At 48.0% G+C, this 27,352-nt stretch overlaps 1 protein-coding gene across 1 annotated transcript in view; it reads left to right on the top strand.

Annotated features, from left to right (window-relative positions):
• LOC140408622 (calcium-binding protein 7) overlaps positions 1–27,136 on the top strand; it is a 129,371-nt gene extending 102,235 nt beyond the window's left edge. Inside the window, exons 4-5 of the mRNA XM_072496082.1 lie at positions 15,653–15,806; positions 18,747–27,136. Coding sequence (XP_072352183.1) covers positions 15,653–15,806; positions 18,747–18,874 — 282 coding nt within the window. The 3' untranslated portion in view covers positions 18,875–27,136. The remainder of the gene's footprint in view (positions 1–15,652; positions 15,807–18,746) is intronic.
• The last annotated feature ends 216 nt before the right edge of the window (positions 27,137–27,352 follow it).

The following is a 27,352-nucleotide window of genomic DNA, read 5'->3' as shown; positions in this document are numbered from 1 at the left end:
CACGGTGCACCCCATGAACCAGAGAATCTCCCTGGCCTCCGGATCCCACTCCATGGAGATCCAGGAGTACTGCACCGCCACCCTCACAATCCAGGGCGTAGAGTTCAGCGACTTCCGGCTCTATGTCCTCCCCGACTTCTGCGCTGCCTTGCTACTCGGCCTGGACTTCCAGTGCAACCTCCAAAGTCTAACCCTGAAATTCAGCGGGCCCCTACCACCCCTTATTGTTTGCGGCCTCGTGACCCTTAAGGTCGACCCGTCTTCTCTGTTTGCAAACCTCAACCCGGTTTGCAAACCCGTTGCCACCAGGAGCAGACGGTGCAACGCCCAGTACAGGACCTTCATCAGGTCCGAGGTCCAGCGGCTGCTGCGGGAAGGCATTATCGAGGCCAGCAACAGTCCCTGGAGAGCCCAAGTGGTAGTTGTGAAAACTGGGGAGAAAAACAGGATGGTTGTTGACTACAGTCAGACCATCAATCGGTACACGCAGCTCGACGCGTACCCCCTCCCACGCATATCTGATATGGTCAATCAGATTGCACAGTACCGGGTCTTCTCGACAGTGGACCTGAAATCTGCCCCCCACCAGCTCCCCATCTGCAAGGCAGACCACCCGTACACCGCATTTGAAGCGGACGGCCGCTTTTACCACTTCCTTAGGGTTCCCTTCGGCGTCACTAATGGGGTCTCGGTCTTCCAACGGGAATGGACCGAATGGTTGACCGGTACGGACTGCGGGCCACCTTCCCGTACCTGGATAATGTCACCATCTGCGGCCACGACCAGCAGGACCACAACGCTAACCTTTCCAAATTTCTCCACACCGGCAAACTCCTCAACCTAACCTACAACAAGGAGAAGTGCGTGTTCAGCACCAACCGCTTAGCCATCCTCGACTATGTGGTGCAAAATGGAGTTCTAGGGCCCGACCCCGATCGCATGCGCCCCCTCATGGAACTCCCCCTCCCCCACTACCCCAACGTCCTCAAATGATGCCTGGGGATCTTCTCATCCTATGCCCAGTGGGTCCCTAACTATGCGGACAATGCCCGCCCACTCGTTCACTCCACAGTTTTCCCTCTGACGGCCGAGGCTCACCAGGCCTTCAACCGTATCAAGGCCGACATCGCCAAGGCCACGATGCACGCGGTCGACAAGATGCTCCCCTTCCAAGTCGAGAGCGATGCATCAGACGTCGCTCTGGCCGCCACCTTCAACCAGGCAGGCAGGCCCGTGACATTCTTTTCACGCACCCTCCATGCCTCCGAAATTCGGCACTCCTCCGTCGAGAAGGAGGCCCAAGATATTGTAGAAGCTGTGCAGCATTGGAGACATTACCTGGTCGGCAGGAGATTCACTCTCCTCACTGACCAACGGTCGGTTGCCTTCATGTTCGATAATGCACAGCGGGGCAAGATCAAAAATGATAAAATCTTGAGGTGGAGGATCGAGCTCTCCACCTACAGTTACGAGATTTTGTATCGCCCCGGGAAGCTCAACGAGCTCCCCGATGCCCTATCCCGAGGTACATGTGCCAGCACACAAGTGGACCGACTCCGGACCCTACACGACGTGCTCTGTCACCCAGGAGTCACCCGGTTCCTTCACTTCATAAAGGCCCGCAATCTGCCCTACTCCATTGCGGAGGTCAGGGCGGTCACCAGAGACTGCCAGATCTGCGCGGAGTGCAAATCGCACTTCTACCAGCCAGACCGCGCGCATCTAGTGAAGGCCTTCCGCCCCTTTGAACGCCTCAGCGCGGATTACAAAGGGCCCCTCCCCTCCACCAACCGAAACACGTACTTCCTTAATGTGGTCAATGAATATTGCAGATTCCCCTTCGCCGTCCCATGCCCCCATATGACGCCTGCCACCGTGTGATGAACGGTTACTGTAACACTGTACCCTTGTCATCATGTAAGGTGATGTCCCCTTTAAGACCGGGCTTGGAACCCTGGAGGACTCTGCCTCTGGCTCCGCCCATCTGGGAGCCGTATATAAGGGCCCGCCTTGTGGGCGGCACCTCTGTTAGCACACGTCTCGGCACCAGACTAGTTCTTAGCTTATTAAAGCCTCCTTTACCGTTTACACTCTAAGCATCGTTATTGAGGGTACCACAATTTAATAAGCTAAGCTACATCAGGATGGACGCAGGCCTAAAACCAGAGAAAATCAACCTGGAAGCACGGACACCGGAGGTAAAGGAAATGTTTAAATACTGGCTCCGATGCTTCGAGGCCTACCTGGACTCCTCAGAGACTCCCATCCTGGGGCCATGCAAGCTGTGTCTACTCCACGCCTGGGTGAGTCACAGAATCTCCGCCACGCTCGGAAAGGCGACGACTTATGAAGAGGCGATCAAGCTACTCCGCAAGCGGTTCGTCAAACCCATCAACGAGGTACATGCCAGGCATCTGCTCTCTACCTGCCGGCAGCACTCGGGGGAATCGCTAGACGATTTCGTCGAAAAACTCACCGCGCTTGCCAGGGACTGTGACCACCAGGATGTGACAGGGGAAACCCATATGAACCTGCACATCAGAGACTCTTTCGTGTCCGGCATCCGCTCGACCTACATCCGGCAACGGCTGCTCGAATACGGGGCAAAAGACCTCCAGGACACACTAACGTTCGCCCCCTCGCTGGAGGTGGCCCGACATAATTTGGGTACGTACCCCGCGGACTCTGCGAGCCCCCCTCGGACTTCCTCAGACTCGGCCACGTAACGGGCCTGCGCCGCGCGTCGACCCTCTCATCCTGGGGGCACACCGTGCTACTTCTGCGGGTAGGGCCAGCATCCACGCCCACGCTGCCCAGCCCGCTCCGCGATCTGCAGCGACTGCGGGAAGAAGGGGTATTTTGCGAGGGTCTGCCTGGCCAGGCCCAGGGGCCAGAAGAACAAAGAAGAGCCGGCCCGAAAATCAGGCACTCAGGCCCGCAGGCCTAGCAATGCGGCTACGCACCAACCCGACACGCCCCCTTCTGACGCGTCATCAGCCTTGTGCGAATCATGGGAGCGGCCATCTTGTCGGTGGCCATCTTCTCATCCTGACACGTGCAACCGACGGCAGCGGCCATTTTACGAGTCCGACTCGGCTGAGGACTCGGACTACACACGAGTGGGAGCGATCACCCTCGACCAAACTCGGCCAAAACATCTGCAAAACTCGATGATGAAGGTCCAAGTCAATGGGCGCGGCACTGCATGCCTCTTCGACTCCGGGAGCACGGAGAGCTTTATCCATCCAGAAACGATAAGGCGCTGCTCCTTGCGCACCCATCCCACGTCCCAAACCATTGCCCTCGCATCCGGGTCCCACTCGGTACAAATCACGGGGTACTGTATCGCAGATCTGTCGATCCAGGGCGCCGAGTACACCCATTTCAAATTTTATATCCTCCCCCGCCTCTGCGTCCCCCTGCTGCTCGGTCTGGATTTCCAGTGCAGCGACCGAAGCCTGACGCTGAAGTTCGGCGGACCCTTGCCCCCCCTCACGGTGTGCAGCCTTGCGACACTGAAAGTCGCACCCCCCTCGCTATTCGCGAACCTCACTCCCGACTGTAAGCCCGTCGCCACCAGGAGCCGGCGGTACAGTGCCCAAGACATGACTTTTATCAAGTCAGAGGTCCAGCGTTTACTGGGAGAGGGGGTCATCGAGGCTAGCAACAGCCCCTGGAGAGCACAAGTGGTGGTAGTCCAGTCCGGGGATAAGAAACGGATGGTCGTGGATTATAGCCAGACCATAAACCGCTTCACGCAGCTTGATGCATACCCCCTTCCTCGCATAGCAGAAATGGTCAATCGGATCGCCCAATACCGAGTATTTTCCACGGTCGACCTCAAATCCGCCTAGAACATAGAACGTAGAAAAATACAGCACAGAACAGGCCCTTCGGCCCACGATGTTGTGCCGAACCTTTGTCCTAGATTAATCATAGATTATCATTGAATTTACAGTGCAGAAGGAGGCCATTCGGCCCATTGAGTCTGCACCGGCTCTTAGAAAGAGCACCCTACCCAAAGTCAACACCTCCACCCAACACTAAGGGCAATTTTGGACACTAAGGGCAATTTATCATGGCCAATCCACCTAACCTGCACATCTTTGGACTGTGGAGGAAACCGGAGCACCCGGAGGAAACCCACGCAGACACGGGGAGGATGTGTAGACTCCGCACAGACAGTGACCCAAGCCGGAATCAAACCTGGGACCCTGGAGCTGTGAAGCAATTGTGCTATCTACAATGCTACCATGCTGCCCTTAAGAATAAATAAATCTACACTATATCATTTTACCGTAATCCATGTACCTATCCAATAGCTGCTTGAAGGTCCCTAATGTTTCCGACTCAACTACTTCCACAGGCAGTGCATTCCATGCCCCCACTACTCTACGGTACGCCACTGGTAACTGGGATCCAGGCTGAATATTTGCCATCCACCACCGCTCTCTGACTTCTATCGGTTAGCCAGTTCGTTATCCAACTGCCCAAATTTCCCACTATCCCATGCCTCCTTACTTTCTGCAGAAGCCTACCATGGGGAACCTTATCAAATGCCTTACTAAAATCCATGTACACTACATCCACTGCTTTACCTTCACCCACATGCTTGGTCTCCTCCTCAAAGAATTCAATAAAACTTGTAAGGCAAGACCTACCCCTCATAAATCCGTGCTGACTATCCCTAATCAAGCAGTGTCTTTCCAGATGCTCAGAAATCCTATCCTTCAGTACCCTTTCCATGACTTTGCCTACCACCGAAGTAAGACTAACTGGCCTGTAATTCCCAGGGTTATCCCTAGTCCCTTTTTTGAACAGGGGCACGACATTCGCCACTCTCCAATCCCCTGGTACCACCCCTGTTGACAGTGAGGACGAAAAGATCATTGCCAACGGCTCTGCAATTTCATCTCTTGCTTCCCATAGAATCCTTGGATATATCCCGTCAGGCCCGGGGGACTTGTCTATCCTCAAGTTTTTAAAAATGCCCAACACATCTTCCTTCCTAACAAGTATTTCCTCGAGCTTACCAGTCTGTTTCACACTGTCCTCTCCAACAATATGGCCCCTCTCATTTGTAAATACAGAAGAAAAGTACTCGTTCAAGACCTCTCCTATCTCTTCAGACTCAATACACAATCTCCCGCTACTGTCCTTGATCGGACCTACCTTGGCTCTAGTCATTCTCATATTTCTCACATATGTGTAAAAGGCCTTGGGGTTTTCCTTGATCCTACCCGCCAAAGATTGTTCATGCCCTCTCTTAGCTCTCCTAATCCCTTTCTTCAGTTCCCTCCTGGCTATCTTGTATCCCTCCAACGCCCTGTCTAAACCTTGTTTCCTCAGCCTTACATAAGTCTCCTTTTTCCTCTTAACAAGACATTCAACCTCTCTTGTCAACCATGGTTCCCTCACCCGACCATCTCTTCCCTGCCTGACAGGGACATACATATCAAGGACACTTAGTACCTGTTCCTTGAACAAGTTCCACATTTCACTTGTGTCCTTCCCTGATAGCCTATGTTCCCAACTTATGCACTTGAATTCTTGTCTGACAACATCGTATTTACCCTTCCCCCAATTGTAAACCTTGCCCTGTTGCACGTACCTATCCCTCTCCATTACTAAAGTGAAAGTCACAGAATTGTGGTCACTATCTCCAAAATGCTGCCCCACTAACAAATCTATCACTTGCCCTGGTTCATTACCAAGTACTAAATCCAATATTGCCCCTCCTCTGGTCGGACAATCTACCACCAGCTCCCCATCCGACCAAAAGACCGCCCCTATACTGCCTTCGAAGCAGCCGGCCGGCTCTTCCACTTCCTCAGGGCCCCCTTCGGCATCACATATGGGGTCTCCGTCTTTCAAAGGGCGATGGATCAAATGGTGGACCAGTACAGTTTGCGGGCTACATACCCGTACTTGGACAACGTCACCATCTGCGGCCATGACCAGCAGGACCATGACGCAAACCTCAAAGTTCCTCCAGACCGCCCGAGCCCTTAACCTGACCTATAATGAGGAAAAATGCGTTTTCCACACAACCCAGCTAGCCATCCTCGGCTACGTCATGGAAAACGGGGTCCCAGGTCCCGACCCTGACCGCATGCGCCCCCTAAAGGAACTCCCCCTCCCCCGCAGCCTCAAGGCCCTCAAACGATGCTGGGGCTCTTCTCCTACTACGCCCAGTGGGTCCCCAAATATGCGGATAAAGACAACCATATTTCCCCCCTCGGCCACCATATTTCCCCCCTCGGCTGAGGCTCGATTGGCCTTCAACCGCATCAAGGCCGATATCATCAAGGCCACTATGCGCGCGGTGGACGAAACTATCCCCTTCCAGGTAGAGAGCGATGCGTCAGACATCACCCTGGCTGCTACCCTCAATCAGGCAGGCAGACCAGTCGCGTTCTTCTCCCGGACCCTCACCGCCTTCAAGGTTCGATACTCTGCAGTCGAGATGGAGGCACAAGCCATTGTGGAGGCTGTACGGCACTGGAGGCACTACCAGCGGTAGGAGCTTCACCCTCGTCACCGACCAACGGTTCGATATATGTTCGATAACACGCAACGGGGCAAAATAAAAAACAATAAAATTTTGAGGTGGACGATCGGACTCTCCACCTACACGTTACGATATCAAGTATCGTCCAGGGGAGCTCAACAAGCCCCCAGATGCCCTGTCCCGCAGTATGTGCGCCAACGTGCAGGAGGACCGCCTGCAAGCCATCCACAATGACCTCTGCAACCCGGGGGTTACCCGGCTCGTCCACTTTATCAAGTCCCGCAACCTACCTTACTCAACCAAGGAAGTCAAGGCCATGACCAGGGCTTGCCAGATCTGTGCGGAGTGCAAACCACACTTCTACCAGCCAGACAAGGCTCGGCTCGTGAAGGCCTCTGGGCCCTTTGAGCGACTGAGTGTGGACCTCAAGGGGCTCCTCCCGTCCACCAATCGTAATGCCTATTTCCTCACCGTTATCGATGAGTTCTCCCGCTTCCCATTCGCCATCCCCTGTCCCGACATGACCTTGGCCACTGTAATAAAGGCACTGCACAGCATCTTCACCCTGTTCGGTTTCCCCGCTTATATCCACAGCGACCCCGCGGGGTACAACGTTCATGAGCGATGAACTGTGTCAGTATCTGCTCAGCAAAGGCATCGTCTCGAGCAGAACGACCAGTTATAACCCGCGGGGAAACGGGCAGGTGGAGAGGGAGAACGCAACAATGTGGAAGGCTGTTCTTCTGGCCCTACGGTCGAGAAGTCTCCCAACTACCCGCTTGCAGGAGGTCCTGCCCGATGCCTTACACTCCATTAGGTCGCTCCTCTGCACAGCCACGAATGAGACCACTCACAATCAATTGTTTGTCTTCCCCAGGAAGCCTACCTCCGGGGTCTCGCTTCCACCTTGGCTGACGGATCCGGGACCTGTTCTTCTCCGGAGGCACACGAGGAGCCATAAAACGGACCCCCTGGTCGAGAAGGTCCGATTACTCCACGCCAACCCCAGTTACAGCTATGTCAAGATACGGTTTCCCTCCGGGACCTGGCACCAGCTGGATCCTCCACTACAGACGCCCCTTTCCACACCGCTCCCCTGCAGGACCCGGCACCCCCTACAACACACCCCCTCCCGGCCCCACTCCCCGTTGGTGAGCACCTACCACGCGCGCCACCTAGCGCCCCCCTCTACACACCCCGCCGGCACCGCTACCCCCAGCCCCACCTATTCCCCCTGCACCCCATCCCCCTACCCCGACCCAGGCCAAGGCTCCGACCGCCGTGCTCCCAGACGTACCCTCAACCAAGACGTCCGTATCCGCCGCATCACCGCCCAAGCTGAGGAGGTCGATAAGGACGATCCGGCCACCGAGACGAATGGACTTATGATGACACTTCACCCCCGCTGGACTCTTTTTTAAACAGGGGGTGAATGTGATGAACGGTTACTGTAACACTGTACCCTTGTCATCATGTACGGTGATGTCCCCTTTAAGACCGGGCTTGGAACCTGGGGGACTCCGCCTCCGGCTCCGCCCATCTGGGAGCCGTATATAAGGCAGCCCCTCTGTTTGCACACGTCTCGGCACCAGGCTAGTTCTTAGCTTAATAAAGCCTTCTTTACCGTTTACACTCTAAGCATCGTTATTGAAGGTACCACACACCGTCATCAAAGCACTCAACACCATCTTCGCCCTGTTCGGTTTCCCCGCCTACATCCACAGCGACCGGGGATCCTCCTTTATGAGTGATGAGCTGCGTCAGTACCTGCTCAGCAAGGGCATCGCCTTGAGCAGGACGACCAGCTACAACCCCCAGGGAAACGGGCAGGTGGAGCAGGAGAATGGGACTGGAAGGCCGTCCAGCTGGCCCTACGGTCCAAATATCTCCCGGTCTCCTGCTGGTAGGAGGTCCTCCCCGACGCCCTTCACTCCATCCGATCGCTAATTTGCACAGCGACTAATGCAACCCCCCATGAACATCTCCTTGCCTTCCCTAGAAGGTCCACCTCCGGGGTTTCGCTCCCAACGTGGCTGGCAGCTCCAGGACCCATTCTCCTCCGCAAGCATGTGCGGCCCCACAAGGTGGACCCGTTGGTCGAGAGGGTACAGCTACTCCACGCAAAGCCGCTGTATGCCTACGTGGCATACCCTGATGGCCGCCAAGACACAGTCTCCCTCAGGGACCTGGCACCAGCTGGGTCCCCCCCCCCCTCTGTCCCGGCGCCACCCTTCCTCCCCCCAGCGCACCTCACCACAGCCCCCATTCCAGGGCGATCCGTCCTCCCCTTAGTCCCACCCGGGATTGAAGATGAGGTCTACACTCTCCCGGAGTCACTGGCGACGGAGCCGACGCCTGCATCGCCACCGGGACTGCGGCGCTCACAACGGAGGATCAAGGCACCCGATCGGCTGAAATTGTGAACTTTCCCCAAAATGTTAACCTTAAAATACATGTAAATAGTTTTCCAACACCCCCGCTGGACTCCTTTTTAACAGGGGGTGAATGTGGTAGTCACCACTGTTGTATATATCATATACAAGATGTAATACGGTAAGACTCCTGCCCAGTAGGCGGAGTATAAATGTGTGCGCTCACCGAGCTGCAGCCATTTCGGCAGCAGCTGCAGGAGGCAACACATCTATGCTTAATAAAGCCTCGATTACATTCTACTCTTGTCTCGTCGTAATTGATAGTGCATCACAGGACATGACCAATGAGCAGGCAGGACACTCCGGATTGGTATCTCACTATAAAAGGCACGAGGCACTCACTCTCCGCCTCTTTCCACTGATGAACATCTACAGAGCGACTCAGGGTGTATTTACGGTATCACTCCTCCAGCACGTGGCTAAGAGCTAGTCTGGTTCAGTCAGACAGAGAGTAACCACACTTAGGTTAGCAGAGAGTCGAACTTATAGAGAACTGTGCTAACTGTGCTACTGGTTCAATAAATCAGATTGAACTAACTTCAAGGTCTGGAGTATCTTTTGATTAAAGCTGCATCCAGTTGCAGCCTGTGTTATCCCAGAGTACATAACACGACATGCTACCAGGAGACTGCTTAATCTAGGTGGTTTACCTCAGACTGTTCAGTGACGACCAGCGAATGTATCCCGGCACCATGGAGAAGATTCAGGTTCCTCACCAGCTCAGGACCTCCGGCAATCTCAGTGCCAACTGGCGGACACTCAAGCAAAAGTTTCTGCTGTACATCGAAGCTTCAGACCTCGTGGGTGGGTCTGATGCAAGGAAGATCGCGCTTCTCTCAACAGCAGGTGATCAAGCCACCTTCAACTCTTTTCACTTCACCGAAGGCCAGGACAAGACAAAGTTTCAGACCATCCTGGACAAGTTTGACAGTCACTGTGAAGTGGACACCAATGAAATCTTCGAGCGCTACATATTCAAACAGCGTCTACAAGGTAAAGATGAATCTTTCAACTCCTTCTTAACTAACCGCCGCCTGCTAGCGCTGTCCTGCAACTTTGGTGAAATTGCTGACTCCATGATCAGAGACCAAATCGATTTTGGAGTTCACTCTGATCCTCTGAGAGAGCAGCTACTGAAAAGCAAGCATATGACCCTGTCAGTCGCGATTGAAACATGCACAGCGCGTGAGCACGCCAAAAATCACTATGCCCAGTACAAATCGGCTGAAAATGAGAAACTTGCCTCCCACGAGGCAGAGAGTGTGCAGGCCACCTCCCGGATGCAGCGCCTCAACATTGATGAAAGTGGCCATTTTGCGCACTGTTCCCGGGGCCCCACGCATGCGCGATGCGAACGGGTTAACGAAGCGGCCGACACCTGCACTGCGCATGTGCAACGACGCGCGGAGCGTCAGGACGCCGACGTCATGACGTGCTCGAACTGCGGCAACGCCCACTTAAAGAAACACTGCCCTGCAAGAGGCAGGCGATGTTTAAACTGCGGGAAGCCTGGACACGATGCAGCCTTGTGCAGGTCTGCACCACCAGTCAGGGGCCAGCGCTCCCAATTCCGACGATGCCGCGTTCAGAGTGTGCAACAATGATTACAGGATTCTGATCCAGGCAGCACAACGGAGCCAGAGGAAGAATGCCTGGACTCTGCCTACTGTGTGGGCATCATTACCAAATGTGAATATGTCACATCCAACTCATCACAAATTCAATCCATTCTCGCTGTGGATTCTGCAGACGAATGCCGTGCGGTGATGCAGGTTAACCGCTGCTCCATCCAGTTTAAGCTGGACACAGGTGCTTCTGCCAACCTCCTCTCACAGGCAGATTTCAAACGCATCAAGAAGCCCCCCCAAGGTCCTTCCAGCAGCCTGCAGGCTCCTGGACTACAAAGGAAATGCCATCACGGCACTGGGATCCTGCCATCTACTCATCGCCAACCAGAGCACCCATGCACGGTTATGTTTTGAAATTGTCAAGCCAGACATGGCATCCCTATTTGGCGCAGATGCCTGCAAGCAACTGAATCTCGTGCAGCGGGATTACACAACGACATCCTCCAATGTGGATCTTCAGGCCGGCATTGACAACATCCTCGCTCAGTATCTGGATGTGTTCGACGGGATGGGCACGCTGCCATCGATACAAGATTCTGCTACTACCTGATGCCAAGCCAGTGGTCCACGCACCACGCCGGGTCCCGGCTCCGCTGAGGGAGCGCCTGAAGGCACAGCTCAAGGATCTTCAGCAACAGGGCATCATTTCCAAGGTAACCGAACTGACTGACTGGGTCAGCTCGATGGTATGTGTTAGAAAGCCTTCGGGAGACCTGCACATCTGCATTGATCCCAAGGATCTCAATAAGAATATAATGTGTGAACACTACCCCATCCCGAAGTGTGAGGAACTCAAAAGTGAGATGGCACACGCACGTTTTTCACCAAGTTGATGCGTCACATGGATTTTGGCAAATCCAGCTGGATGAGTCCGGTAGAAGTCTGCACTTTCAACACACCGTTTGGCAGGTACTGCTGTAATCGCATGCCGTTTGGCATTGTCTCGGCATCGGAGATCTTCCATCGCATCATGGAGCAGGTGATGGAGGGCATTGAAGGGGTTTGTGTGTACATGGGTGACATCATCATATGGTCCATGACCCCTGAAGAGCATGTTCCCGTCTCCAGCAGGTATTCCGCCGTGTCCATGCCAATGGCCTGAAGCTGAACAGGTCCAAATGTTGCTTTGGCATGTCGACACTCAAGTTCCTAGGTGACCAAATCTCTCAGCAGGGCGTGCGCCCAGACACAGACAAGGTCAAGGCCATCGAAGCCATGAAGGTCCCTGAAGACAAGAAGGCGGTGTTGTGCTTCCTGGGCATGGTCAATTTTCTGGGCAAGTTCATCCCAAACCTGGCCTCAAACACCACGGTCCTACGAAACCTGGTGAAAATGTCCACTGCCTTTGAGTGGAAGGCAGCACATCAGGCAGAGTGGTTGGAGCTGAAAGCCAAGCTCACCACTGCCCCCGTCTTGGCATTTTTCGACCCAGACAGGGAGACAAAGATCTCGACAGATGCGAGCCAGGATGGCAACGGTGCGGTGCTGCTTCACCGTGATGACACTTCATCCTGGGCACCGGTAGCCTCCGCATCGAGGGCCATGACACCCACCGAAACAAGGTGTGCACAAATAGAGAAGGAATGCCTGGGTCTTCTCACTGGCATTCTCAAGTTTCACGACTATGTCTACGGCCTGCCGACATTCACTGTCGAGACGGATCATAGGCCACTGGTCCACATTATCCACAAGGACCTGAACAACATGACGCCTCGGTTGTAGCGCATCCTCCTCAAACTCAGAAGATACGACTTTGACTTAGTGTACAAGCCTGGCAAGGAGCTCATCATCGCTGATGCATTGTCCCGCTCCATCACATTGCCTAGTGAACCGCTGGAAATCATCCGGCAGATTGAATCACGGGTGCAGCTGTGTGCTAGCACCCTCCCGGCATCTGATGAGAAGGTGGTTCGTATCCGCGAGGAGACAGCCAAAGACCCCCTCTTGCAGTGTGTCATGCACCACCTCGCCAATGGCTGGCAGATAGGGCAGTGCCCTCAATTTTACAATGTAACGGACGACCTGACGGTGATTGATGGTATCCTCCTCAAGCTGGACCGGATTATCATTCCACTCAGTCTCCAGAGCTTGGTGCTCCGCCAAATCCATGAGGGGCACCTGGGCGTTGAGAAGTGCAGACGCAGAGCCAGGCAGGCTGTCTACTGGCCCGGTATTAGCCAGGACATCTCGAACATGGTCCTCAACTGTGCGACCTGTCAACGCTTCCAGCGCAGAGCAAGGAGACGCTCCAGCAGCATGAAATCGAGACCTCCCCGTGGTCCAAGGTTAGCATCAACCTCTTTCGTGCGAATGGTCGTGACTACGTGTTGATTATTTACTATTTCTCCAATTACCATGAAGTGTGAAGCTCTCGGGTCTCACATCTCAGACTGTCATCAAGGCCTGTAAGGAGATGTTCTCCAGGCATGGTATCCCACTCACTGTCATGAGTGACAATGGCCCGTGCTTGAACAGCCACGAGTGGTCTATGTTTGCCAAGTCATACCATTTCAAACATGTCACTTCCAGCCCACACTATCCGCAGTCCAATGGGAAGGTTGAAAAAGGGGTGCACATTGTGAAACAGCTCATCTGCCAGGCCGCGGATTCTACTTTTGACACCTACCTCGCGCTGCTTGCGTACAGGGCGACCCCACTGTCCACTGGCATGTCGCCGGCTCAACTCCTGATGAACAAGGACCTGTGGGCGACACTTCCAGCCATACACATGCCCAACCTCGCGGTGCTGCAGAAGGTGCAGCAGCTCCGAAACCAGCAAAAGCAGGGCTATGATGCTCATGCCACCGATTTGCCCATGTTATCCCCGGCAGACACTGTCAGGATCAAGATACCAGATGTTGGCTGGTCTGCTCCAGCCGTCGTTGTTCGACAGGCTGCACCCCGCTCGTATGTTGTACGTATGGCTGATGGTTCTGTTGTGCGACGAAACAGACGGGCACTGCGCAAAGTTGCCTGCCCGCAACCGCTTTCTTCTCCGTTTCCGTCCATTGTTTTGCCACCTCCTGATACCTCGAACTACGAGGCTACCAGTCAGGCTTCCATCCCGCCTGTCAAGGCACCGTCGTCCCCACCACCATCTCTCCGGCAGTCGACAAGGATCAGACGCAAGCCCCAGAGACTGGACGTATGAACATTTGTTTTGTTTGCTATGTTCTGTTTTCTCACATTAGACAGCTGTCTTCACATGTAAATACGTTCACATATGCCACCGCTTGTAAATATGTTAATATATGCCACCGCTTGTAAATATGTTAATATATGCCACCACATGTAAGTACGTTCCCATGGGCCAGCAAAACATTAAGAAAAAGGGGAGATGTCATGATATGCAGACATGCAGATAATGATATACAGACAGGCACAGACAGGCAGCTAATGAACACAGAGAACAGGACATGACCAATGAACAGGCAGGACACTCAGGGGTGGTATCTTACTATATAAGGCATGAGGCACTCACACTCCATCTCTTTCCACTAATGAACATCTACAGAGTGAGTCAGGGTGTATGTGCAGTATCATACCTCCAGCACGTGGCTAAGAGCTAGTCTGGTTCAGTCAGACAGAGTAACCACACTTAGGTTAGCAGAGAGTCGAACTCATAGAGAACTGTGCTAACTGTGCTACTGGTTCAATAAATCAGATTGAACTAAATTCAAGTTCTGGAGTATCTTTTTGGTTAAAGCTGCATCCAGTTGCAGCCTGTATTGTCCCAGTGTACATAACACATCACAATCATAGTTACTGTTTTTGTCCAGATGCAAAGTATGAACCTTGCCTTGCTTTAGAACAGAGAACATACAGTGCAGAAGGAGGCCATTGGGCCCATCGAGTCTGCAGCGACCCACCCAAGCCCTCACTTCCACCTCATCCCCGCAACCCAATAATCCCTCCCAACCTTTTTTTGGTCACTAAGGGCAATTTATCATGGCCAATCCACCTAAGCTGCATGTCTTTGGACTGTGGGAGTAAACCGGAGGAAACCCACGCAGGCACGGGGAGAACGTGCAGACTCTGCACAGACAGTGACTCAGTGGGGAATCGAACCTGGGACCCTGGCGCTGTGAAGCCACAGTGCTATCCACGTATGCTACCGTGCTTTATGGCTATAATGATCCCTACCATAATGGCCTTTGGTATAAGAAAAGTCCTTCTGTAATGAAAATATGGAGCCAGATTCTCCGTAGCCCGACGCCGAAATCGGGAACGGCGATTGGGCGGAGAATGGCTTCCGACACTGGGGAACTGGGCATGCGCCAGCTTGACGCCGGTTCGTAATGCTCCGCCCACTTCAAATCGGCGTCATCATTATGCGCACCACACGCAGCCGCAACACCATTGTCGCGTCATCAGTTGGCCCACCCGCAAGGCTCTGCCTCTGATGGACCGAATTCCCGATGGCGCGGGCCACGTGTGATCCCAGCGGTCGTGAGCCTGGCGTGCCGGCTGCGGATAACGTCCAGCCATGACACACTCGACCGAGATCCGTGCTTCTGCTGGTGCTGGGGGGAGTTGTGGGGGGTGGCCTGGGGGTGGGCTGTGGGGTCGGGGTGGACAGGTATATGGTCCAGCTCGGCCGGCGCTATGTTTTCCTGTGCGACCAGTGGGGGTGTAGGCATGCGCGGCTGCAGCTTGTCAGCCCTGCTCATGTGTGTTGCAGGACCCGGCGATTCTCCAAGCGTTCAACTGGTGCTATCCCCTCACCATTACCGGAATCGGTGAGGGATTCGCGCCGATTTTCTCATTATGGAACACCACGGATTCTCCATTGGCGCCGGTACTTAGCCTCAGAAACGGACAATCCAGCCCATGATTTCAGTTTAACCATCAGATACTATTAATTATTGTAGAAGCATTACAGTGGCCAGAATGTCCAGATGTGCAGAAAAAGGCAAGACACTCAACAAAGGTTCCAATTCAAGTTACAATTAAGTGACAATCAACAAACCACAGGGTGCCATTGAAAGAGATAAATTACAATTGTTGTTGCTATCAATTTAATGGGTGTAATTATACTATTTCTGGGGTTCTCAACTTTATATATGTGGTTTGTCCCGCAGTGCGATATGCAGAGAATGACAGTAGAAGAGCTGAAGAGACTCCTTTACGAGGCATTCTGTGAACATTTGTCAATGAAGGATATAGAAAATATAATCATGACAGAAGAAGCAGGCCATGTTGTAAACCCAGATGAATGTCCTGTTGACATTGACAGTAAGTCCAGTGTAATACTGCACAATCTGTTTCTGGCTTCAAGTAAATCGCTACAACAGACATAAATCCACCAAGTGCAACTGAATGGATGTCTCACTTTCTGATAAGATGTGATAAATGGATGGATATTTCTCCAGCATTTTATTTTTTTGAAATACTCAGCAGGTCTGGCAGCAGAGCGTGAAACAAAGTTAATGGTCTAGATTTTAGCACCTGACCCACCAGGCGTGGGGCGGGGCGTCAGTAAGGTGTGGGAAGCCCAGCAGTTGGAGTTGCCCACACACAGTGGAGTTTTCACGTCACCATGTGCATGTCAGGTTACCAAATGGGTTTCTGCCCAAAGCCCAGCCTGACTGACAGGCTTCCAGTTCTGCCAATAGGTCGGCAACCTGAAACAATAATTCTATTTCTCTGTCCGTTGATTCTGCCTGACCTGTTATGTATCTGCAGCATTTTTTTACTTTCATTTCAAATTCCAGCATTTGCAATATTTTCCAAATGTTTCTGAGTATCAATTAAAGCCATTGGATTGAGCACTTGCTCCATAAAGAACAGAAAATAAGAAGTCCTACCTTGCCCGCATTTTAAATTTGTGTTTCCTTGGTTCCTGTATGTGTCTTCCACACTATAATAATAAGAATAAACTTTATTGTCACAAGTAGGCTTACATCAACACTGCAATGAAGTTACTGTGAAAAGCCCCTAGTCGCCACACTCCGCCGCCTGCGGGTACACAGAGGGAGAATTCAGAATGTCCAAATTACCTAACCTGCACATCTTTGGGGACTTTTGGGAGGAAACTGGAGCACCCGGAGGAACCCCACACAGACACAGGAAGAACGTGCAGACTCGACACAGACAGTGACCCAAGCCGGGTATCAAACCCGGGACCCTGACGCTGTGAAGCAACAGTGCTAACCGCTGTGCTACCATGCCACCCTCAGTTGAGTGGGGGTTGAGGGGAATAATTAACTAATAGACATCCCCTCTGCCTTGGCTGACCTAGGAACTGTACAGGAGTACAACTGTAATGACTCCCACTCTGATTTGTCCTCCTCCAACATGAACAGCCTCACCCTGCTTACCACCGCACCCTCAGGCATGATTTGAGGTCAGCATGTGAAGTACTACAAGGCTCTGCCCACTCCTTACCAGCCTGTAGCACAGTGTTGACAGCATTGAGATGTTACATTACCACACCGTTCTGAATAAGTAAGCTTTAAGATTAAATATCATGTCCCAACAATAGATTGTTCTTGAAAAGTAACAGTAGGCAACATCACTATAGGAATTCTTCTTTTTTCAAAATAAATTTAGAATGTCAAATTATTTTTTTTCCAATTAAGGGGCAATTTAGCGTGGCCAATCCACCTACCCTGCACATCTTTTGGGTTGTGGGGGTGAGACCCACGCAGACAAGAGGAGAATGTGATCACTATAGGAATTCTTAATTGTGGGTTGGAATTGGCAGAAATCCTTTCCATATTTTCCACTGATGCTAAATGGACAGTAGAAACTTCTTTTAAACCCCCCAAGAACAATGTGAGTGAAATTAACAGAATGCTTGACGTCTCCTTTCGAATATCAAGAAAAATTAGAGAATTTGATGGATGAATTGAGTTACATTTGCTCTCACTTAAATATTAAATCCAATTATACTTGCAAGCTTGTTAACGTTGGCAAGTTGGTTCATAAATAACTTTCTGAAACAATTTCAAACTTGCTAGGTATCATAATTAAATGTAATTTTCTACATTCATCAAAATAAGTGGTTCATTCAGATGGTGAGAAGAGGGAATACAGAGTCGCTATAACACTAAAAACAAAATTGAAAATTATCCCTGAGCAGTTTTTAATGGTACAAATCCTCAAAGTCTGAGAGATCAACTTTTCACTGTCTTAGATTTTATTTGTAATACAGATTTACATGGGATTTTTTTCAATTAAACACTACTTTTTGTTTCTGTGGAGTTTGTGGTATGGAAGGTGCATTTATTGCTTCCAGGACAAGTGATAATCCCTCAGGAGATGAGGTACTATTGACTCTAGAATTACCCCTTCTCTTGAAATTTAAAACTTTTAAGTACATTTGAATTTTTTAGCATATGAATTGCTAATATGTGTGTACCGTTATACATTAGTTAACATCTATGCATATTTGTCCTTGCATGTAACAGACATTTAAAACATACTGTTAAACAGGTGAATCTCCATTTACTGAAGTAGGCAGCAGAAGACATCCTAATAATAATAATCTTTATTAGTGTCAAAAGTAGGTTTACATTAACATGCAATGAAGTTATTGTGAAAAGCCCCTAGTTGCCACACTCTGGCACCTGTTCAGGTACACAGGGAGGATTCAGAATCTCCAATTCACCTAAAAAGCACATCTTTCAGGACTTGTGGGAGGAAACCGGAGCACCCGGAGGAAACCCATGCAGACACGAGGAGACTCCGTACAGATAGTGACCCAAGCCAGGAATCGAACCTGGGACAATGGCACTGTGAAGCAATAGTGCTAACCATTGTGTTACCGTGCCACCCATGATGATTCATGACTGTTTTACTGTGAAACAATAGATCAGTACACACACTGGTTTCCACTCTCCCCTTCTGGATCTTCTCCCTGTCCAACTTCCCTACTGGAGAACAACCCAGCTCTTGTGTCCTAACTTCGATGACCGTCACCCTATTCTCAATTCACTCTGAAGCTAGTCCTAGTTTACTCTTAAAGGGACCTGCATTTCTAACATTGTCACACACTTTGAGTTCCAAGCAGAAAGTCACAATTTTCAACCGACAATCGAACTGATTTGCGCTCGCTGGACAGGTTTCATTCACTCCCCAGCTGGGTCACTAGATATAGCTCTGAGCAAAATGACGTGGGGCTGTTTTGAAGTGAATTGAGAGAATAAACTATTTTTTGGTTTTTATCTCCAGCATGCTCAACACAGCAGATCAAGCAGACGTGTGTAAGAAAGAGTCTCATCTGTGCGTTCGCTATAGCTTTCATCATCAGTGTAATGCTCATAGCAGCAAATCAGGTGCTGAGAAGTGGGATGAAATAAGAGCGCAGCAGCCTCAAATCAGCCTACACCTGGACAATTCCGAGAAACTGATAGACAGCAGCCCAAATGCATGGTAGTCCTATTGATTTTGGAGTCCCTGAAGGAACATCCAGCCTGCACAGGAATACAGGGAATTAGATGCATGATGATGCATGGATTTTCAAAATGCACGGTAATGTGACCACTTTCATTTTATAAAACTTTTCCAATGTTGATGAACAGCACCCATAAGGATGTCACTAAGTGCGTCACTGGCAGATGAAATCTACAGTATGCCAGACACTTTTGCAGAGGCATAGCCACATTGTGAAGACTGGAGGAGCTCTGATTTTGGCAGAGTGAATCCAAACATGTTTGTGTAAAGAGAGGGGGGAGAAATAATGACCGGTGAGTGGAAGGGTTCTGGATATTGTATTCTCATTTCTTCCGGAGGTTTTTACAGCAATATTACAGATTTTCCTTCTGTATTTCAGAGCAGCACGGTAGCCAAGTGGATAGCACTGTGGCTTCACAGCGCCAGAGTCCCAGGTTCGATTCCTCACTGGGTGACTGTCTGTGCGGAGTCTGCACGTTCTCCCCGTGTCTGCGTGGGTTTCCTCCGGGTGCTCCGGTTTCCTCCCACAGTCCAAAGACGTGCAGGTTAGGTGGATTGGCCATGATAAATTTCCCTGAGTAACCAAAAAGGTTAGGAGGGGTTAGTGGATTACGGGGATAGGGTGGAAGTGAGGGCTTAAGTGGGTCGGTGCAGACTCGATGGGCTGAATGGCCTCCTTCTGCACTGTATGTTCTATGTTCTTATAACTTCCTAGAATGGTAAGGAGCACAAATACAGGTTTATCATAGGTTTGATGGAAAAAAGAAGACTTTATCCTGTTCAAGCCCTGTGCTTAGCTTTCCAGTGACCAGTATGAAAACTCGCTTGACCTGAAGCCAAGTTTTCACTCTGTCATCGTCTTTAAGGAGGAAAGGAATGGCAATGTTAGTGGTTTGGATTCATTCTCAATTTGTCAGAATGATGTTTCCATGCCCCTAGTCAACAGTTTTAAAACACATTTACTTTTCTTTTAGCAAAATACATTGCGAGGAAACCTAGCTTGTTGCTTTACTAAAATTGCAGAGATATATTTTTGCATAGTTTACTGTAATAACTTTCATTAATTTACAGAGGATAGAAAAAAAAAAGTTTATGAGGTACAGGGCAATGATATTTCCAGCACTGGATTTTATTGCCGCTGTTGATGGTGTTTGCTATGTGAACATGAGAAAACGTTCGAGGAAACCAAACTAAATTGTTGGAGGTTTCAGGGTCCTAACGACTTCTAAGAAGAGAAAGGATTCTTTTTCTTATTAAATTGAATACACTTGACAGGAAAATATAGTTTGCACCGGTAGATGGTTGACAGCCAGCCAGTGTCAGTACTGGAGGATGTTTTCAATCACGTTCTGTGGTAATATTATAAGCTTTCTTACTATGAAATTAAGCGTGGGATATTAACCTTTCCAACCACCAACACAATGAACAATCGATTGTCACTGAAGTGTGTAGAAGTTAGAGGTAGAAGTTAGAAGTGGCAGGGGAGGAAATGGTTTGAGGACAGAACAGACAAACTTTATATTTGCAAAATGCTTTTTATTTTGTATCTCAACAAGACATCAAATATTTATTAAATTTGAAAGCAAATCATATACACTTTAATTCTATTATTAATATTTTAACCCATTTACTGTGGTCCTGACAATCTTTGTATTTCATAGAAAATCTGGAGGTACACAAAGGCTAATGAAATAGCATATTGAGCTGTAGCAAACAACTCAGGTTACCATCACAGTTAATGCTGTGGCTTAGGTTTAAGTATGAGACTCTAGCATTGTCACTGATTTAGTGTAGTTGAACTGTCAATAATCACTCTATTAACTCTAGTTTTAATTATATATAAAAAGCATCAACACATTTTTGTTTAGGGATGTAATAATGATTGCATCTTCCAGAACCATTTATAAGGGCAAAATGTACACTTAAAAATGCAGCTAGATATCTCAGCACATGTCAAAAGACATTTGGTAGATTAAAAATTTTCTTTAAAGCCCCAATTTAATTTAACACTTTAGATAACCCGGACATGTAATTAATTTCTTGTTCAAATGAAAAAGCCTATTATTTGACATTCTACATAAAGCAAAATTCAAGATAATGTTGAAAATGTCTTAAGTTCCAAATATTTCCTTTAGTTTACAGCAATATTTATGATACATTCAATTCTCAATGGGCTGTTCCATGATGTGTGTTGAAGTGCAGTCATGACCATTAAATTATCTGCTCAATGTTTGGCATAGACAATAGAATAGCTTGTATTAAAGGAAGTGAATTTCAACCTGACAGAAAATCAGAATTTTATGCTTAAGAGCACTGCGTTTAGTCCTTAGGTCCTGAAAATATGCCACGTGATGCGCCTTCATATGTGATCCCTTCCTCTGCTATATTAGTGAAAGCAATAACCAATTTATTTTGAAGAGATTAATGCCCCTGCTAAAATAGCAGAGAGAGAGCTCAGACAAACCTACTAAGCATTAGTATCCCAAGGTGTAAATTCAGGTGCTGCGAACGTATAGGCTCCCTACGATGCTTAAAATACCAGTTCAAACTCAGCTGGAAGAAACTGTTTCAAAGAATTATTTCATGTCTATTCCACAAACAAGCTAATCTTCCATACAATCAGATAGAGAAACCCTTGCTTGCAGCCCAGCTAATCAGATTGCATGCTGCTTGAGAGAATGGGATTGTTTTCCCTTCCAGAGTGGACTGCAGGTGACTGACAGGCGGTGTGCACAGGCCAGCTGCCTAATCATTCCGGTAGGAGGCCCATTCAATTTTCAGGCAGGGACTGATTAGTATTGGGTCAGCAGGCTGAAAATGGAGAATTGAAGTGCCCCAAGGCAACCTGCAATATCAGGCAATGCACAATAGCCTCCAGGCTGCTCGAAGGTAGATCCATGGAAGGTGAGCTCCAATCATTGGGGTGGGGGGGATAAAGGAAAGGGATTCTGAAGTGGCAGCAAAGCAGCCTTGTGGAGCACTCCTTTTTCTCCTGACCTCGTAAATGTAAAGTGAAGGTTTACGCATTGGTTCCTCTTCACTCACTAATATTAGACAGAGCATGCAGGCTGCATGTTTAGTTCAAAAATAGTGTCAAGTGCCATTGACATTGTAGGGGCGTAATTTAAAATCAGGTGATCTGCCCTCGACAATTGGCTACCTAGGTTGCTTATTCAGAGGACCCTGGCAAAATGGAAATTACCTTAGTGAGGGTGGTAAAGAGACACAAATTCTTCCATTCCATAGGACAAACCACCCATTTGTGCTGGGCAATAGATCTCAAAATTCAGCCCAATTCACTGACGATAGCGTTACTGAGGGACACTTCCTCAGTAGGTCCCTACTATTGAATCAGAAATTAAAACTGAGCTGTTGGATTGATAATTTACCTTAAAAATGTGTTATTTATTGCAGCAATAGCATCTACACTGTGCAATATTATCACAGCAAACTGAAACAATGCGAACTTACCTACTCAAGGCACTTGTAGTTATAATACTTTTAGCAGTTCTTTTTTTTAGTTAGCATTAGATAATTTAAAGAGATGTGTACATACATTTTGTAAGAAAAATACAAAAAGGAAGTTCAGATTTAGGGTATTGCCCTAAAGTTTGTTCATTCTTCCCGTGCATTAACTGGAAGATCCAGTGACATCCATCAGCTAAGGATGTTTTCTGTAACTCCAGTGACATCTTAATTCTCCGCTAAGCCACTCGAAATATTGAGTAGGGTTATCATCACAATACAGGTAACCCAACAGAGAAAGCCCAGTGTTTGAACTGTAACCCACCAAAGTGTTTTCTGTGCAATAGATTTATTTCTCTGCATGAATAGATATGAAATACATGTTTGGCAAGTGCGTGTTTTATTTGATAAAATGATTTTGAGTTTGCATCAGTGCAGGAAATGTTACTTTAACTGTGTCACCAATGTTTCTTCATCCCAGTGTGGGCTATGATATCAGTAATGAATGTCTTTAATTTTGTACTTTGTCTGTTCTTGTCAATGCATAATCAATAGGAGAACAGCATATTATGTTAAAGTTGTGCATAAGTGTGATGTATGAATTACAAATATCAGTAGATAGTTGAACTCAACTGAAGTTCAGAAAAAAATTCACCCCATTCCGAAGATATGCTATCTGTGAGTGAGCCATTTCACTGCTCTCTAATTCATGAAGTGTGAATTTAAATTTATATTTATAGAATTGATGAAAATGTAAAACAAATGCTATTATCCTCTTTTTGTAACTCCTATCAAAGTAATAATCTACTTATAATCTATGTCGCGTATGCCCATCCAAAGTTCAACTTAATAGAAGTGTTGTTACGTTGCAATAGTATATATAATCTACACTGTGTCCTGTTTGTGTGTGTATGCAGTGAATTGTGTCTGGTTGAATTAGTGCTGAATTTAGAATTCAGGCCATTTTCTCAATCCAGCAAAACCCCATTGAGCAGTGAGAATAGAAGTAATATTAGAGGGTGGTAAAAGCAGCAGACAAGGTCACATGCTTGGCATATGAACTGGAAGTAAATCTGCATGTGCAGGAAAATATATCAGACATACCCTGTCAACTAGCTTCAACCTGTTCCCAAGCTGTGTCATGTTTACAAGACTTGGCAAAACAAAAAATATCGAACCAAACCACAGAAGACTTTGTATCTCATTGTGAGAAATGCAGCCGGTGACATTTATTTCCTATCATTGTATGGTTGATCTTAGGACTTTTTAAAAACAATCTTTTTCTTTCAATTTAGCAGTCTGTTTTTGCTCTTTAGTTCATCTAAACCAAAATAACCAATAAACATGTTGAATAGAGAAAGGAACTGTCTTCACTGAGACTTCATACATTTCTGCCCACTGAGATTCCTTCAACTATCATTTTGATTTTGAAGTCTGTAAGAAGAGGCAACTTCTGAGCTTTCCAATTCCCGCTACACTGCCTGAATTCCACCTGAGACGCCAACAAAGACTTTGATGGTCTTGTCAGTGGTGATGGCTGCATATTAAACATATAAAGGCTTTAGGCAGAGGTTAACTAGGACTTCAATTACTGTGATTCATCGTTGTAGTGAAAGTGACCATATGTCAACAAGTAACAGATTCCAAGTCATCAACAAAGAGTGTTTCATATGGCCTTTTACTATGCAAGTTGCTGCTATAGATGGTATATCCTAAAATGAACAATATGTTGAAAGGGCTCTTCATTATTATTTTCTTAAATAAATAAAGGGAGGTGTGTCAAAAGTTTTTTTAATGTTGCTAACTAATGGGTAATAAAATGCTTTAAACAAAATGTAATTTTCAAATATGTAGATGTTATATTTTTAAAGCAACAGTAACCTTTTTGGTTGGTCTTTGAAGTGGGCTTGTTTGTAGAATGAAACATCAACAACTCAATTTTTCTTACAAGTTTTCGTTTTTGGTCAGAGCGAGTGGAAAATGTTCATTTGTTATCTCTTGGAGGGAAGAGTTGTGCATTTGCACATTCAAAAGTGCATGAGTGTGATTTAACACCTTCCTGTTCTGCTACAGTTTTCTCCAACAGGGACAGCCAAACGTTTTTACCAGTGGGTAATAGGTAGCTACTGTCCTACAGCACCACAAAGTTCAGATAAAAGTACGGCATTGAACACTGCAAAGTCAGAGCTTCCACCCTATCCTCATTGCAAGAGGGTGAGAGGGATGGTAAGCAAGCCAAAGCTCTGTGGCTGACTCAGTGATCCAATATATAAAGAGAAATTGCTGGAGCAAGAAATAGAGTTCACGGGCAGATGTTTACCTCTGGGGTCAGGGCTCCAATATCAGGGTCAAATGGGTGTCACAAGCCTGCACTATGTGGGGAAACAGACACCTGGCAGTGATTTTTCCCTAATTGTCCAGTTGGAGGACAGATGGCGGGCTCATCCTCTGTCGCAGACTCTCAAAGCTGGAGGGCTAATTGGAGGTCCTCCAACACAGAAGGAGCAGCAGCCTGCCATTCAGATAAGAAAAAGAGGGCACTGCTATCTTGGGTACCCTCTCTGCAACATTTAAAAGTTTTATTTTTAAATAGAAAATAGCTACAGCAGACAGGCCACCATTTTGGACAGGAAGGCCCTCCACAGGGGATCTACAGACGAAGCTCTGGGTGAGGAGGGCCTCAAAGTCCACCTGGAGCATTGATCTTCTCAATTTAATGCTGGGAAGCCATCTCCCGACAGGTGATCCCATCCAGAACATCTTAGGGGATCAATCAGCCTCTGTAATTGGCCATAAGTGGCTATTTACTTACCTGAAAGCCAATCCTGCCTCGGAGAAACAGCCCAAGGGGACGATGTTGCCAACAAACCAACGCACCAGCAGACGATGTGAATTTTTACGCCCACCTGCCTCCATCCCCTTAAGGGGGGGGAAAGTCCTGCCTAAAATTTCAGATTGCTGACTCTTTTGTCAAGCTGATATTTGTTAACTCCATTGCCACAGGCGCTACCTGATGTGCTGAGTTATTTCCAGCATTTTCTGTTTTTATCTGCAATTTCGTATCCGTAATTCAAAACCTGCGCTTGGCAAGTCCACAGTCTTCCAAGGGAATATAACCGACTGAGTAGCCAGGCAGGTTTGCTAATGGTCAATGGAGGGTTGAATCTGTTACTCAGGCCTACGTTTTTGTTATCTTCCAATTTCCGGTAGCTCTGCGAACAATGCAACAGGCAAAGTGGCTCTAGCTTAGCAAACAGTGGGATGCAGCTTCAGAAAGCTGTGCAATTAAAACTGGTTGAACTCCTGGACGCACATGTGGATCACTGAGCTTTGGTTTGGGGAAGTGGCATGTGTCTCTACAGGAATGGACTTTCCACTCTGTAATGACAATCAAAAACTCTTCATGCCGTGCTAGATTTCTTGGCGATTTGATTTGGATATTTTTGACTAGATTTTCATACATATCATGACCAAAAACAAATTCTCATTTTGAAGGTAACAGCCTCAATTCTGAACAATCATCTGGGCCTCTCTATTTCTGAGGCCACACAATCCCAGAAAATTGGCTACATTCTTGTAATTTCAGGGCCTGGCTGAGAACTTACCTTAATAAAATATTTTATTTCAAGTTGGAAGGTGTTTAAAACAAAACCAACGGAAAACAGCTTCTTGGAGCAGTGCCGCCGCGGTAACAATACTGTAACGGATTTTTCTGCCGCTGGTTAAGTTATACTATGGCCAACATTTTCTGCCCATTCCTGCCGATGGTAACCTCTGTTGCGGATTCCCCGGGAAAGCCCACTGACAGCCGGCCAATGGCGGGCAACCATGGGGGGAGGGGAATTCCGCCCATTAAGCGCCAGTGTGAAACTCAGTGAGGCTTATGTTAGTGGTAAGTGTAACGGGAACCTACGGTAACTTGGTGGACCATTTCATCTGAATGCTTCATGTATTCATCTGAATTTCCACTCTCTGCTTTTTCAATGGTGACATTGGGCTGTTTATGAAAATGGATTACTGCCACTGCTGGTTTAGTGCCTTTTCAGACAGTACTTTAGGAGCGAATAAGCAATTACTACATGGTGTAATTTGTCAAGGCCACTATATTTTTACCGAACTGAGTCACGTGAAACAAACATCAAGAACTTGGACACTATGGGCAGCACGGTGGTGCAGTGGTTAGCACTGCTGCCTCACAGCGCTGAGGTGCCAGGTTCAATCCCAACCCCGGGTCACTGTCCGTGTGGAGTTTGCACATTCTCCCCATGTCTGCGTGGGTCTCACCCCCCACAACCCAAAGATGTGCAGGCTGGGAGGATTGACCACGCTAAAATTGCCCCTTAATTGGAAAAAAAATTGGGTACTCTAAATTTATTTTGAAAAAAGAATTTCAACACTACTTTCAGCATGCAAAGTGGATGAATTTTAAACATTGAAACACACATAATGAACAAATGTTGGGTAGACTTCTAACAAAGACCAAACAAAAACTTTACTCTTTAACTTGTTATGCATGCATTTTAAAAGTCTGGATTTTAAGTTTTATTTAAACATAAGCAGATCAGATTTGCGAGTTGCTTTTAGTGCATGAACAAACTTTTATTTTTAAATTATTTGCAATACTGAATAAATATATCTATGTTTAATTTTTTTATTAAAATGTTATACGTTTCAAAATTTGGTATAAGAAAATTGTTTAATAAAAGGGCAATTACTTCCTGAAAAGTTGTGTTTCTTTTTATTTCTTTGAACAGCTGCTGACAAAATATTCCAATTAGAATTATGTTGGCATCATGGAACATGAGTCACTAAACTGTCAGTATCGTGTAAGGGTAAATTGGCCAGCTAAATGTTTTAAAACACCCTTTCTCTGTCAATTATTATATAGGGAATATCTTAGTTTTGACACATACAGCTGT

The sequence above is a fragment of the Scyliorhinus torazame genome, chromosome 1 (assembly GCF_047496885.1).
Source record: "Scyliorhinus torazame isolate Kashiwa2021f chromosome 1, sScyTor2.1, whole genome shotgun sequence".
NCBI classification, from domain to species: domain Eukaryota; kingdom Metazoa; phylum Chordata; class Chondrichthyes; order Carcharhiniformes; family Scyliorhinidae; genus Scyliorhinus; species Scyliorhinus torazame.
The sequence above is the reverse complement of the archived record's forward strand: the minus strand, read 5'-3'. Positions and strand labels throughout refer to the sequence as shown.